At 35.0% G+C, this 13,839-nt stretch overlaps 1 protein-coding gene across 5 annotated transcripts in view; it reads left to right on the top strand.

Annotated features, from left to right (window-relative positions):
* The window catches only part of AGL (amylo-alpha-1, 6-glucosidase, 4-alpha-glucanotransferase), a 72,896-nt gene that overhangs the window by 25,059 nt on the left and 33,998 nt on the right, over positions 1 to 13,839 (top strand). For all 5 annotated transcript variants that reach the window (XM_025417530.3, XM_025417528.3, XM_025417529.3 and 2 more), the window contains exons 8-21: positions 2,247 to 2,373; positions 2,735 to 2,837; positions 2,927 to 3,024; positions 3,431 to 3,570; positions 5,403 to 5,590; positions 7,144 to 7,267; positions 7,837 to 8,000; positions 8,768 to 8,869; positions 8,987 to 9,142; positions 9,239 to 9,389; positions 10,437 to 10,561; positions 10,651 to 10,763; positions 10,874 to 11,008; positions 12,682 to 12,812. In XM_025417530.3, coding sequence (XP_025273315.1) covers positions 2,247 to 2,373; positions 2,735 to 2,837; positions 2,927 to 3,024; positions 3,431 to 3,570; positions 5,403 to 5,590; positions 7,144 to 7,267; positions 7,837 to 8,000; positions 8,768 to 8,869; positions 8,987 to 9,142; positions 9,239 to 9,389; positions 10,437 to 10,561; positions 10,651 to 10,763; positions 10,874 to 11,008; positions 12,682 to 12,812 — 1,857 coding nt within the window. The remainder of the gene's footprint in view (positions 1 to 2,246; positions 2,374 to 2,734; positions 2,838 to 2,926; positions 3,025 to 3,430; positions 3,571 to 5,402; positions 5,591 to 7,143; positions 7,268 to 7,836; positions 8,001 to 8,767; positions 8,870 to 8,986; positions 9,143 to 9,238; positions 9,390 to 10,436; positions 10,562 to 10,650; positions 10,764 to 10,873; positions 11,009 to 12,681; positions 12,813 to 13,839) is intronic.

Here is a 13,839-nt window from a genome sequence, read left to right as displayed (position 1 = left end):
CCCAATGGACACCTGGGTAGCTGTCAGTTAAGCTTCTGACTCGATTTCAGCTCAGGTGATGATCTCACTGTCATGGGATCAAGCCTCATATTGGGCTCCAGGCTCAGCAGGGAGTCTGCTTGGGATTCCCTCTCACCCTCTCCCCCTGCCCCTCCTCACTGCACGCACACACACTCTCTCTCTTTGAAATAAATAAATAAATATTTTAAAATAAGTAAATATTTAAAAGTAAATAAATATTCAACACACCTGGAATTTTTTGTGTGTATTTTTATTCAAAAAATGGTATTGAGTTGATAATCCATCCTTTTATACTGATTTGTTGTACACCATAAATACTTCATAGTGTAGTCATATACTAAATATATGTTGATTTCTTTTCTGTACTATTCCAGTGATCTTTTATTCATTCTATCAGTACTGAAGACTATTTTATCATTTATACTGATCGTGTTAGCCTTTTTTTCAAACACTCTCTGGCAGTTTTCTTTTCTTTTCTTTTTAAGATTTTATTCATTTGTTTGAGAGAGAGCGAGAGAGCACAAGTGGAGGGAGGGGCCTAGGGAGAGGGAGAAGCAGACTTCCTGTGGAGCAGGAAGCCTGATGCAGGGCTCAGTCCCAGGACACTGGGATCATGACATGACCTAAGCTAAAGGTAGGTGCTTAATCCGATGAACAATTCAGGTGCCCCATTGGCAGGTTTAATATATTTACTCTTCCAAATGAACCTCAGAAACTAAATTTTAAGAATCTATTTACATTTTATTTTGTTTGTGCTTTTATAAGTCACTTCAAGGTCTCTTTAGAATAAGCCAGATACTAATTAGTTAATATAAAATCAAGCCCATTTAAGGAGGCACTTGATGTAATGAGCACTGCTGTTATATGCAACTGATGGATGAATCACTAAATTCTACCTCTGAAACTAATAATATTCAATATGTTAATTAATTGATTTTAAATTTAAAAGACAAATATTAGGGGATCCATGGGTGGCTCAGCGGTTTAGAACCTGCCTTCAGCCCAGGGCGTGATCCTGGGGTCCCATGATCGAGTCCCAAATTGGGCTCCCTGCATGGAGCCTGCTTACCCCTCTGCCTGTGTCTCTGCCTCTCTCTCTCTGTGTCTCTCATGAATAAATAAAATCTTTTAAAAAATAAAAAAATAAAAGAAATATTAAAAGAATAATAAATAAAAAATAAGTAAAATCAAGCCCAGTAGAGGCAATCCTGAACAACACCTAATTTTTTTAGGAACAAGTTCCAGGGGCACCTGGGTGGCTAAGTGGTTGAGCATGTGCCTTTGGCTCAGGTTGTGATCCCAGAGTCCTGGGATCAAATCCTGAATCAGGCTCCCTGCAGGGGTCCTGCTTTTCCCTCTGCCTGTCTCTGCCTCTCTCTGACCAGTCTCTCATAGATAAATAAATAAAATCTTTAAAAAAAAAAAAAAAGGAACAAGTTCCAGGAAAGGGATGAAAATCCTTTCCATAAAACATTTATTTACTTTTTCATTTTTTATTATTGTTAAGGAATATGCTTATTGGTAAAAAGGAAAAAAGTATAAAATCAAGCCTGTGTACTTCTTTCAGAGAATGCAAAAAAAGTCAAGCTGTTAATCAGACTTTTGAATAGAAAGCAGTCTTTGAAGAAATAAAACTCCTGATATTAGTATATTTGGTAACACCTAGAAAGAAAACTTCTACCACCAATATCCTTATGTATAAAATAAGAGAATGTTGACTAAGGCAGAAAAGTGGGGCAAGGGTTCAACTGATAGGAATCCCTGTGTTTTTATCCTGTAATGTTCTTCTCCCTCCCTCCCTTCTCTCTCTTTCCCCTCCTTCTTTATGTGTGTACATGTGTGTGTGTTAGATGGTGTGCAGGAAGATGGGGGGGTGGTAGGGAAGGATGCTTATGAAATAAACATTTGTTTTGTTTTCTGTGAAAAAATTATAAGCTAAAAATTTGGATATCAGTAACAGTTAAAATCTTCTTGTGTAGGGGATCCCTAGTGGCTCAGCGGTTTGGTGCCTGCCTTCGGCCCAGGGCATGACCCTGGAGTCCCGGGATCGAGTCCCGCATCGGGCTCCCTGCATGGAGCCTGTTTCTCCCTCTGCCTGTGTCTCTTCCTCTCTCTCTGTCTCTCATGAATAAATAAATAAAATCTTTAAAAAATAAATAAATAAAAAATAAATAAAATCTTCTTGTGGATTTTGCATTTAAGATACCATCTTTTCTTTCTTTCAGAAAATAGGAAAATAACAACCAAGCCTGATCCAAAGGAACACCTTAAGATTATTCAGGATCCTGAATACAGAAGACTTGGCTGCACTGTAGATATGAACATTGCACTAGCAACTTTCATACCACATGAGTATGTTTTGTATTTTTCCTATGAAGTAAAGGATAATATTACTTACGGACCTTTATGGCTAGTATTAAAGTCCTGAATAGAAAATTCAGTAAAGTAATTCACCATAATTCCACTGGTTCAAATGCATGATGTTTTCCTCTTTTTTCTGTGTGGTGGTCCATGTTCCTATATGTGTATATAAAATTGTTCACAATTGGAAAACTTCTTCAGCCATTATTAAGATCCTGATAAGTATGTTTAAAGTTTCAAATAAATAAATAAATAGATAAATAAATACAATTCCTATGACCCATGTTAGAAAATTTTTAAATGTACTTTTAAATCCATTAGACTTTCAGTGGTATTGCTCTCTCTGCTTTAGCAAGGGCCCAGCTGCAATCGATGAATGCTGTAATTGGTTCCGTAAGAGAATTGAGGAATTAAATTCAGAGAAGCATCAACTCGTGAATTATCATCAGGAACAGGTTTCACCTACTTTTGAACTGCTGTTTTTCTTTGAGTCTTTATACTGTTTATTGTTTTTACTGACGTAACATAATTTAATGTGTTCTAGGCAGTTAATTGCCTTTTGGGAAATGTGTTTTATGAACGAATGGCTGGCCACGGTCCTAAATTAGGACCTGTCACTAGAAAACATCCATTAGTTACCAGGTATTCCATTTTTGTTTTCTTTTCATTGGAAGTTAAAAATGGAAAATTCAGCTCCTTATCTTGTAGGTAATGTGCAGCACAGATTAGGCAACTAAAGGGTAGCCAAAAGCTTTTGCAAAGTAATATCAATACTTCAATGATTTTCTTAGTAATTTTATGAGATTTTTTTTAAGTTATTACTTAAAATGTTAACCAGATAATGCTAACTTTCCATTTCTCAAATCTTAGTAGATTTACCTCAAAAAGTCTCCTGAAAATTTTTGACCTTTAACTAAGTTTATTTCCTATAAATAATGTAAAACTAATCTTACTCTATTTGTTAGGGAGGAAGTTTAATTTTAAGAGACTAATTTAAATTCTCTCCAAAGAGTCTGTCTAGATTTAATATTTAATTGTATCTCCATAGATATTTTACGTTCCCATTTGAAGAAATGACCGTCTCCACAGAAGAGTCTATGATTCATAACCCAAATAAAGCTTGTTTTCTGATGGCCCATAATGGATGGGTAATGGGAGATGATCCCCTTCGAAACTTTGCTGAACCAGGTACATCATTTTTGTTAGCTTCTCTGTGGATAGGGAAAGAAAAGTTTACAGCAAGCTCAAAATATACTGTTTCATTGACTTTTTTCCCACTAGGCTAATAGTTCTTAAACTATTTCAACACAGAAGTGCCAGAGGTACATACAGTTTGAGAGAGAAGAAAAGGGATTGACAAAAAGAATGGCATTCATCTTTTTCTCCCCCACCCTTTCCTCTCCTTATCCTTCTATACTCAACCAGAATGGCTTTTATCTATTTTATATTATGGTTTTGCATAAGATTTTATATGGTTAAAATTTTAATCTATTGTTTTTTTAAAAATATATTTGAAACCACTACTATTACAACTATATTGCCATAAGAGATATTTTCATTCATAGCCAGGGGGTTATTAAGGTACTGAATAGCAGTTACACTGGAAACTAATTTTCGGTTCCCCTCTCACTCCTAGCATTTTATTTTTCTACAGCTATTTCTTTGCCAGGAAGAATTTTGCTGGGGACCCATCAATATGTTTTTCAACATTTTAGAAGTCTGTTTGAATGACTTTAAATTTAATTCAAGGGGGATCCCTGGGTGGCTCAGCAGTTTAGCACCTGGCTTCACCCCAGGGCGTGATACTGGGGTCCCACGATTGAGTTCTGCATCGGGCTCCCCACAGGGAGCCTGCTTCTCCCTCTGCCTGTGTCTCTGCCTCTCTCTCTGTGTGTGTCTCTCATGAATAAATAAATAAAACCTTTTTAAAAAAAATTAATAAATTTACTACAAAAATCTCCCTTTTTTAAAAAGGAATGTCACTTTGGGTTTAAGTGTAGCTCTGCCTTCTCCTTTCTAGTTATTCTAAATGAGAAAAGGCATTCTACTGTATGCTGTGGATTTAATGTAACCTGTTGCCAAAAATGAGTAACAAGGTGGAAATTCAGCTTTAAATGTTTTTGGTAAAACTCTGTCTTCAAAGGGCTTATATCACTGTTACTGTTTTCCTTTACAAGAAGCAACTTGATTTTTTTTTTTACATTAAGTACACATTTTTAGAAGAGACTATAGGTACAATTTTAGCAAAAAATATATGAATTAGTATTGTTTAAACTTTATAAATTTAGAAACCCATGCCATTTTAGACAAAATTTTAAACAATACATGATTTATGGTAGAAATAGTGGATGTGGATCCCTTTCACAAAGATGGTGCGAAGAAGGAAGTCCCTGCCCCTCCCAAAGCCGAAGCCAAAGCAAAGGCTTTTTTTTTTTTTTTTTTCAAAGCAAAGGCTTTGAAAGCTAAAAAAGCAGCGCTGAAAGGCGTTCACAGTCACATACACACACACACACACACAAGATCCACATGTCACCCACATTCTGAGGACCCAAGACCATATGTCTCCAAAGCAGCCCAAATACCCTCAAAAGAGCACCCCCAGGAGAAACGAGCTTGATCACTATGCCATCATAAGGTTTCCCCTGACTACCAAATCAGCCATGAAGAAAGTAGAAGACAACAACACACTCATGTTCATTGTGAATGTCAAGGCCAATAAGCACCAGCTCAAACAGGTTGTGAAGAAGCTTTACAATATTGATGTGGTCAAGGTCAACACCTTGATCAGGCCTGATGGAGAGGAGAAAGCATATGTTTGACTCCTGATATGATACTTTGGATGTTGCCAACAAAATCGGGATCATCTAAACTGAGTCCAGTCGGCTATGAATCTAATTATTTTTTTCACCATAAAAAATAGTCCATGTGATTTTAAAACATTTCCTTGAAGTAAATGTTTTCATGTTATTTCTTGAACCATTGAAAGCAAGCTCCTTTTTTTTTTTTTTTTTTTTTTACAGGTTCAGAAGTTTACCTAAGGAGAGAGCTTATTTGCTGGGGAGACAGTGTTAAATTACGCTATGGGAATAAACCAGAGGACTGTCCTTATCTCTGGGCACACATGAAAAAATACACTGAAATAACTGCAACCTATTTCCAGGGAGTACGTCTTGATAACTGCCACTCAACGCCTCTTCATGTAGCTGAGGTACAGAAATACAATTCATCTACATTAGGCAAAGAAACGTAGTATTCATTCTTTGCTTCCTTAAATAAAATATACAAGTACACGTTTCCTTTTGCTCGTTGGATACCAGCATTGATTTGGTGGTAGTACTTAGCACTTCAGCATAATTTCACACTAATAATAAAATCTTTTGATGCAGGTGTTAGGGAATACTGGGCTATAAAATGTTTAACAAGTTAATATTTTTATTTCAGTTTAGGGAAGTAGATCATATGTCTCTGATAACACATACATAACCAAATCGCCATGTATATTGTTAAAATATTACTAATATTTTATTGTTAATTTTAAAGGATTGATATTAATGTTTTAATAATATGCAAATATCTATCTTATTGTTATTCTTAGGTTTCTTTTAATATATTAATAAACACTGTGAAGTCACTTGTTACATGTTATTATGTAAGCACTAACATTACAGTATATTAAACCTCATTTTAGCCCCATTGATTAGCCCCATTTTATTTCTTATTTATAAAATGTAAGTGTAAACAAAGGTTGTTTATCCCTCTTTGGGCTTTTTACAGAAATTGAAACAATGCCAATATTTATAGCATTATCTTCTACCTAACACAGCTTTGTAAACACAATTTTCATCCTGCTAATAAGATCTTTGGTAGCTTCCTAGTGATAACTTAGTGCTCTTTGGGAATGTATGCTTATCTGGAAAACACTTATTTCTCTTTTTTTAAGGCAGCATTATAATGAGTATGTTTCAAATCATATGGTGAAAAATTGATTTGCTTTGGAAGAATTCAGTGAACATTAGTTAAGTTAATAGAACATTTTTTAGCTCCAAAAACTAGCAAAGGTTTTTCCTTATTATGCTTTTAGCAACAGCAAAATATATATATAATTATAAGATTATTGTAACATTTTGGCAAAACAAAAAATTAAAACTCAATTTACATAATTTTGAGTTACAAAATCTTCTAGCACCCTACTTGATAGCTGATAGAATTCAAATTATTTTTTATTAAATTTTATGCAAACATGTCAAAAAATTGGAACCAATTTGATTTCTGGTTAATAAGAGTTTATTACCATTTTTTAGGAAAAGTTGGCTTTATAAAGTATAGTCAGACTTAATCTTTGCAATAGCTAGATAACTCACCAGTAGGGAATTTAGCAATAATGGCTTCGTCAACTGCCTGCAAGTTAATAGTTTAGAGATATTGAAAAAACACGTAAAACAGGGTGAAAGCTTAGCAGAATCAGTCTTATGGTTTACATTTTTTAATGTGACACTGATATTTTTCTTCTTCCTTTTTTCCCCCTTTGTGTCTCTATATCTTTGCAAATTCTAATCCTTTTTAACTATTTTATTTTCTTTATAATTTCTGTTTCTGTGTATTTCTTACATACGCACAATTAAATTTCTTTGGAAATTCTTCTGGGATTTCAATTTTGTCTTGTTCCATGACATGTTCAAATCTGTGCCCAGTCTTGTCTCCTTTCCTTCCCCCGAACTTTCTTTTCTCTTTGTGTTACATTTGTGACTGTGCTTTTTGCAGTACATGTTGGATGCTGCTAGGAAATTGCAACCCAATTTGTATGTAGTAGCTGAACTGTTCACAGGAAGCGAAGACCTGGACAACATCTTTGTTACTAGACTTGGCATTAGTTCCCTAATAAGAGGTAGGCTTGTTGAAGTGTATTTCTCATCTAAAACTTTAGTTTTTGTTTAAGCCAATTAAAAAGCATTTAGTAGCATTATATACAATGTTTAATAATTTTCAAAATAGTTAGTGTTCTTTAAATACTTCGCACAAAATTTCCTATAACTCAGTCTCTTTTTATCAAGAAAAATTTCCACTTTGGGGTAAAATATCTCATTTTAAATTGAAAGGCCAGTAGGATGAATTGATGACTCATGAACAAAATCACTTGTTTTTGAAAATACACAAATCTGTTTTAATCTCCTACTTTGATAAATGAGATGATCTTAGATTTTTTTCCTGTAGATTTTATATAACCAACATCCTACTAAAAAGCATGTTTCCTTTTACCTCCAGGAGCCATTTCTCTAATTATAGAGAAGACTTTTTTGTCAGTTAAACTAATAGACGTGTTTAAATGTTTAAAGCAGATTTATTTTTGATAATATTTATGCAGTCTTTTTTTGGAAAGTTACTCATGATAAGAGACTACCCTCTTCTTGAACAATAATAATGAAGACCATTAAAATATTCTATAATGCTTTGCAGAGGCAATGAGTGCATATAATAGCCATGAAGAGGGCAGATTAGTTTACAGATATGGAGGAGAACCTGTTGGATCCTTTGTTCAGCCCTGTTTGAGGCCACTAATGCCAGCTATTGCACATGCTCTGTTTATGGATATTACCCACGATAATGAGTGTCCTATTGTGGTAAGCATCAAATCTGTTTCTTTTATATACTTATTTTGCTAAACTCATATGTGGAATTTAAGAAGAGGAACAGATGAACATGGCCCCCCATGAAAGAGAGAGGCAAATCATAAAGCAGACTCAGCTGTAGAGAACAAACAGGGTTGCTGGAGGGGAGGTGGTCAGGGGATGGGTTAAATGGGTGATGGGTATTAAGGAGGGCACTTGTGAGCGCTGGGTATATATAGTAGGTGTGGAATCACTCAAGTGTAGAAACACATGAAACTAATATTACATTCTGTTAACTAACTGGAATTTAAATAACTTGAAAAAGGAAAATATAAATAAATGTTTTGATGTTCAGTTCTCTGATATTTATGGCAATATTATGCATATACTTCAAAATCATGTCTTAGGGCAGCCCCGGTGGCTCAGCGGTTTAGCGCCACCTTCAGCCCAAGGCCTGATCCTGGAGACCTGGGATCGAATCCCACATCGGGCTCTCTACATGGGGCCTGCTTCTCCCTCTGCCTGTGTCTCTGCACCTCTCTCTCTGTCTCTCATGAATAAATAAATAAAACCTTTAAAAAAAACAAAAAACAAAATCATGTCTTATATTTATAAGTGATTGGGTACATAGTTTTTGAATGTTTTGTTAGTTTTAAAGCAAATTAATGTCTCTTAGTATATAACTATATAACTGTTCTTTTACTTCATTGTGCTATAGGATGGCACTTTGCATTTGAAAGAAAATAAACCTTGGGGTTTTTTTTTTTATTGTTTTTCAGCATAGGTCAGAATATGATGCTCTCCCAAGTACCACGATTGTTTCTATGGCATGTTGTGCTAGTGGAAGTACTAAAGGCTATGATGAATTAGTGCCTCATCAGGTATGTTTATGTGTTGTTTTTTTTTTAAGTCCACATGGCCAACAACTTTGAGCATTTTTACCAAAAGTTCTCATTATAATTAAAATGTATACATGGCTGAGTTTTAACTTTGTTCAGATTTCAGTGGTTTCTGAAGAACGGTTTTATACTAAGTGGAATCCTGGAGCATCTCCATCAAATACAGGTGAAGTTAATTTCCAAAGTGGAATTATTGCAGCCAGATGTGCTATCAATAAACTTCATCAGGAGCTTGGGGCCCAGGGTTTCATTCAGGCAAGAAACTAAATTTTTGTAAGTTTCTTAACATTCAATTTCAGAGTAAGTCATCCCAGTTTGAGTGCTAGTATGTTTTCTTTTTCTGTTTCTCAGGTGTATGTGGATCAAGTTGATGAAGACATTGTGGCAGTAACAAGACATTCACCCAGTATCCATCAGTCTGTTGTGTCTGTGTCTAGAACTGCTTTCAGGAATCCTAAGACTTCATTTTACAGCAAGGAAGTGCCTCAAATGTGCATCCCTGGTAATGCAACCTAAAAATGTTATTGTGATAATATTATATTGTTTTATTAAATCATACTATGTTATATTAAATTGTTCTTATACATCGTATATAATAACACAGTGCAAGTGTGGTTGTAGTTGAGAAAAAGAATTCGAAATTTTACATAACTTGGGGCACCAGGCTGGCTCAGTTGGTAGAGTGTGCAACTCTTGATCTTGGGGTCATGAGTTCAAGCTCCATGTTGGATGTAGAGTTTACTTTAAAGAAAGGAAGAAAAGGGGACACCTGGGTGGCTCAGCAGTTGAGTGCCTGCCTTCAGCCCAGGGCGTGATCCTGGAGTCCCAAGATCGAGTCCCACATCAGGCTCCCTGCAGGGAGCCTGCTTCTCCCTCTCCCTCTGCCTTATGTCTCTGCCTCTCTCTCTGTGTCTCTCATTAATAAATAAAGTATTTTTTTTTAAAAGAAAGGAATAAAAGGAAGAAAATTAATTTGGGGCAACTTACATTTTTATTACATGGAAAAATACCTGGACAGAAATATTCTCAAATATTAACATTTTTTTGAGTTGTGAAATAGCTTCATTTTCATTTTTTTCAAAAAAAGATTTTATTTATTTATTTGAGATAGAGAACATAAGGGAGAGAGAGAAAGCACTAGCAGGGGGAAGGGGAAGAGGGAGAAGCAGACTCCCCACTGAGTAGGGAACTCTGGAACTCTGTCCCAGGACTCTGGGATCATGACCTGAGCTAAAGGCAGACACACCCGACTGAGCCACCCACGTGCCTTTTATTTTCATCTTAATTCATTCTCTGTTTCCTAATTTGTATAACAAACATGTATTTCTTTTATACCTAGGAAATATATATGTATATTCATGTGTTTTTATATATGTATATACATGTATATTTGTAGAGGATCTAAGTGTATATCTGTGTATGCGCATGTACATACATATACACATATATAAACCAAATGAAAAATAGTTTAATATTTAAGTTTAAGTAGCAATTCCTAATTTAAGATGGTTTAATATGAAATTTCTTTGACATTTTTATATATTCATAGGCAAAATTGAAGAAGTAGTTCTTGAAGCTAGAACTATTGAGAGAAATACAAAACCTTATCAGAAGGATAAGAATTCGATCAATGGAATGCCAAATATCACAGTAGAAATTAGAGAACATATTCAGGTATTTGGAACTCTTATCTTACTACTGTGTTTAACATCTTGAGGACATTAGAATTATTGATTGAATTGTTTTATACAATTTTTTTCAAGCTTAGTGAAAGTAAAATTGTTAAGCAAGCTGGAGTTGCCACAAAAGGACCCAATGAATATATTCAAGAAATAGAATTTGAAAACTTGTCTCCAGGAAGTGTCATTATATTCAGGTATGTTGGAGTTCAAACCGTTGACTTTATTTGTAAAATAGAATACATATTCTGTTAATTTTGAATAAATCATTCCTAAAAAATAACCACTTTTTAATTACTATTTTCAGAGTTAGTCTTGATCCACATGCACAAGTCGCTGTTGGAATTCTTCGAAATCATCTGACACAGTTTAGTCCTCACTTTAAATCTGGAAGCCTTGCTGTTGAAAACTCAGATCCTATATTAAAAATTCCTTTTGCTTTGTAAGTATGCCTTTGTTTATGGAGATTTGCCATTTAATAATTGATAAGTTTTCACAAGCCTGGTTTAAGCAGTTTTAAGGGTCCTCAATATCCTTCCTACTCAGACAGTGGTCTGAGGACCAAGAGTAATGTCAGCATCATCTTTTGTTAACATTTTGTCCTATTACTTTATCATTGGTGTATGTGCTTGCATGTGCGCACTCTCACAGTCATGCAGTCTCTATATGTAGCTATAGATTCAAGCAAACATACACATATATATCTGTACACACATGCACACAGTTTTTTGAACTGAGGTTAAGTTGCATATACCATATTCACTACCACACCGTTTTTTAAATTTTTTTTTTTTTTTGAAGTAGGCTCCACACCCATTGTGGGGTCTGAACTCATGACTCTGAGGTCAAGAGTCACATACTCTTCCCTCTGAGCCAGTCAGGTACCCCAAGCTAAATTTTTTTTGTTCATTGGCTGTGTATTTATTCAGTGAAATATCATTTTATGTACTAAGCCATTTTTCTATTGTGCTCAACTTTTTATAAGAGCTTTCATCATTTAGGATATTAACTCTTTATTCAAACTATTAGGAAAGTAGTTGCATTTTTAAAAACTCTCTGATGAAGCAATTTTATGTTTCTGTAGAATGCTTATAAAACACATAAAATAAAATGCATTAAAAAAATGATGGTTATTGATCTTCAGACCTACTCAGATTATCCTTGAGCAAAGCCAAGAAATCTGCATTTTAATAAGCTCCAGGTAATTTGTATGCAAGTTCACTGGCTACATGTCAAAAAATATTTGCCTAGGATGGAGTTGATACTGAGGCTGCTGATTAATTTGATTAAACTTGATTCACAAACTGCAAATGAAGGAAGAGTCAGTCCTGGCTGTGAGGACAGAGTCTGTCAGAAACAAGGAACAAAGCACAGCCAACTATAATTCTCTCAGTTTTATAGAATGAAATGACCTGAATAGCTAAAATTACAAAAAAATAGAGTTTGGGTTGTATTCAAGTGTGGTCAGTTAGACAGTCTCACTGCTACCTGGGCAAAGAGAAACCAAAGCCATGATAGACACTTGCTTCTGACTATTATCAAGAAGCATCCTTATCTAAGAAGATCTGGTTTCTTGAATAACCCAGCTAATGGGCAGTGCAACCTTAAGAGGCGAGAGAAGGGAAAGGAGAGAAATACCAAATGACTTCTGAGGTGGTTAACTGTGACTTTTGATTATCTCTTTGCTGGTCCTTGACAAGTATTTTGATTTTAAGATAATTGGCATAAAAAGTCACTGATGTCCCACTTAGGAGAATATAAAGGAGGAAAAAACCCAAGCCCATCTAGAAAGATTTAAAAAGCAAATTTGTGAGAAAAAGGTTGTAGCAACCAAAAGATATTTACAGCATACTTCTAAGTAATAAAATTTGGCAATTGATCATTTTCTTGGCTTGAACTAAACATCACTTCTAACTGAATCCTTAGCATGTTTTATCCATTAATTATTATTTATAATGTATGTTGTTTATAATGTATATCATAATGCTGAGTTCCAAAAACATATATTGCTAAAATATTTTATGGTTATGGTTCAGATTTTTCTTCTTTATTTTTATTGACAGCAGGTGAACTTTTACTGTATTTAACCATTTCTCTTTATTTTCCACTTCTTAGTATTGCCTCAAAATTAACTTTGGCTGAGCTGAATCAGGTACTTTACCGATGTGAAGCAGAAGAACAAGAAGATGGTGGAGGCTGTTATGACATACCAAACTGGTCATCTCTTAAATATGCAGGTCTCCAAGGTAAACAAATACAAGGATAGTTAAGCTTTGAGGTTTTTTTGTTTTTGTTTTTTAAGGATCATATGATGTCTTCTTTATAAAATTAATGTATGGGCTCAGAATTCAACTGCTTGAATTCAAATTGTGGCTCTGCCACCTACTCAGTCATTGACCTCCAGCAAGTAACTTCACTTCCCTGTGCCCCAATTTCTGCTGCTATAGAATGTGAATAATATTGCTAAGTCATAGGCTTTTTTGAAGACTAAATGAGAACATTTATTTGGGCCCCAAATACATTCATCTTCCTTTCTCATCTATCTGGAAGCTTTGTTGCCTTGCATAGTTGCTTTATCCTACAAAGAGAAACTTACAGCAAAATACTATGTAGTTAGAGTAGTTATAAGACAGGATATAGGACCTAATTATTTAATTAACTGTTTAACCCATATAGTTGGAGATGTTTTCTTGGATTTTTATCTAGGAAATTTGATTTATCACACATGTGTTCCCAGTTTATATAGTATTCCACATTTCATGCCTCCTTTGCAACTCCTTATTTTCTTTGTCCATCTAACCCATCTTTAAGTATGAGTTTGATGCTTACGTTTTCCACAAAGAATTCCTTGACTATTACTTTTCACAGTAATATTTTTGTCCCCTGGATACCCATTGCATTAATTTACTGTACCTCTTATTTGGCTCTTGGAATATATTGTCTTACTTTAAATTAGTACAGTGTGCTTTGTGAATATTTATTATTGTGTTTAGGAATGGGTTGTAGTGGGGATCCCGGTGGCTCAGCGGTTTGGTGCCTGTCTTCGGCCCAGGGCGTGATCCTGGAGTCAAGGAATTGAGTCCCACATCGGGCTCCTTGCATAGAGTCTGCTTCTCCCTCTGCCTGTGTCTCTGCCTCTCTCTGTGTCTCTCATGAATAAATAAATAAAATCTTAAAAAAAAAAAAAAAGGATGGGTTATAGAGGGACACCCTGGTTCAGGGGTTGAGCGTCTGGCTTTGGCTTAGGGAATGATCTCAGAGTCTTGCATCAGG

This window comes from Canis lupus, chromosome 6, assembly GCF_003254725.2.
Source record: "Canis lupus dingo isolate Sandy chromosome 6, ASM325472v2, whole genome shotgun sequence".
NCBI classification, from domain to species: Eukaryota; Metazoa; Chordata; class Mammalia; order Carnivora; family Canidae; genus Canis; species Canis lupus.
Note: the sequence above shows the minus strand (reverse complement) of the source record. Positions and strands in the feature narration are given on the sequence as shown.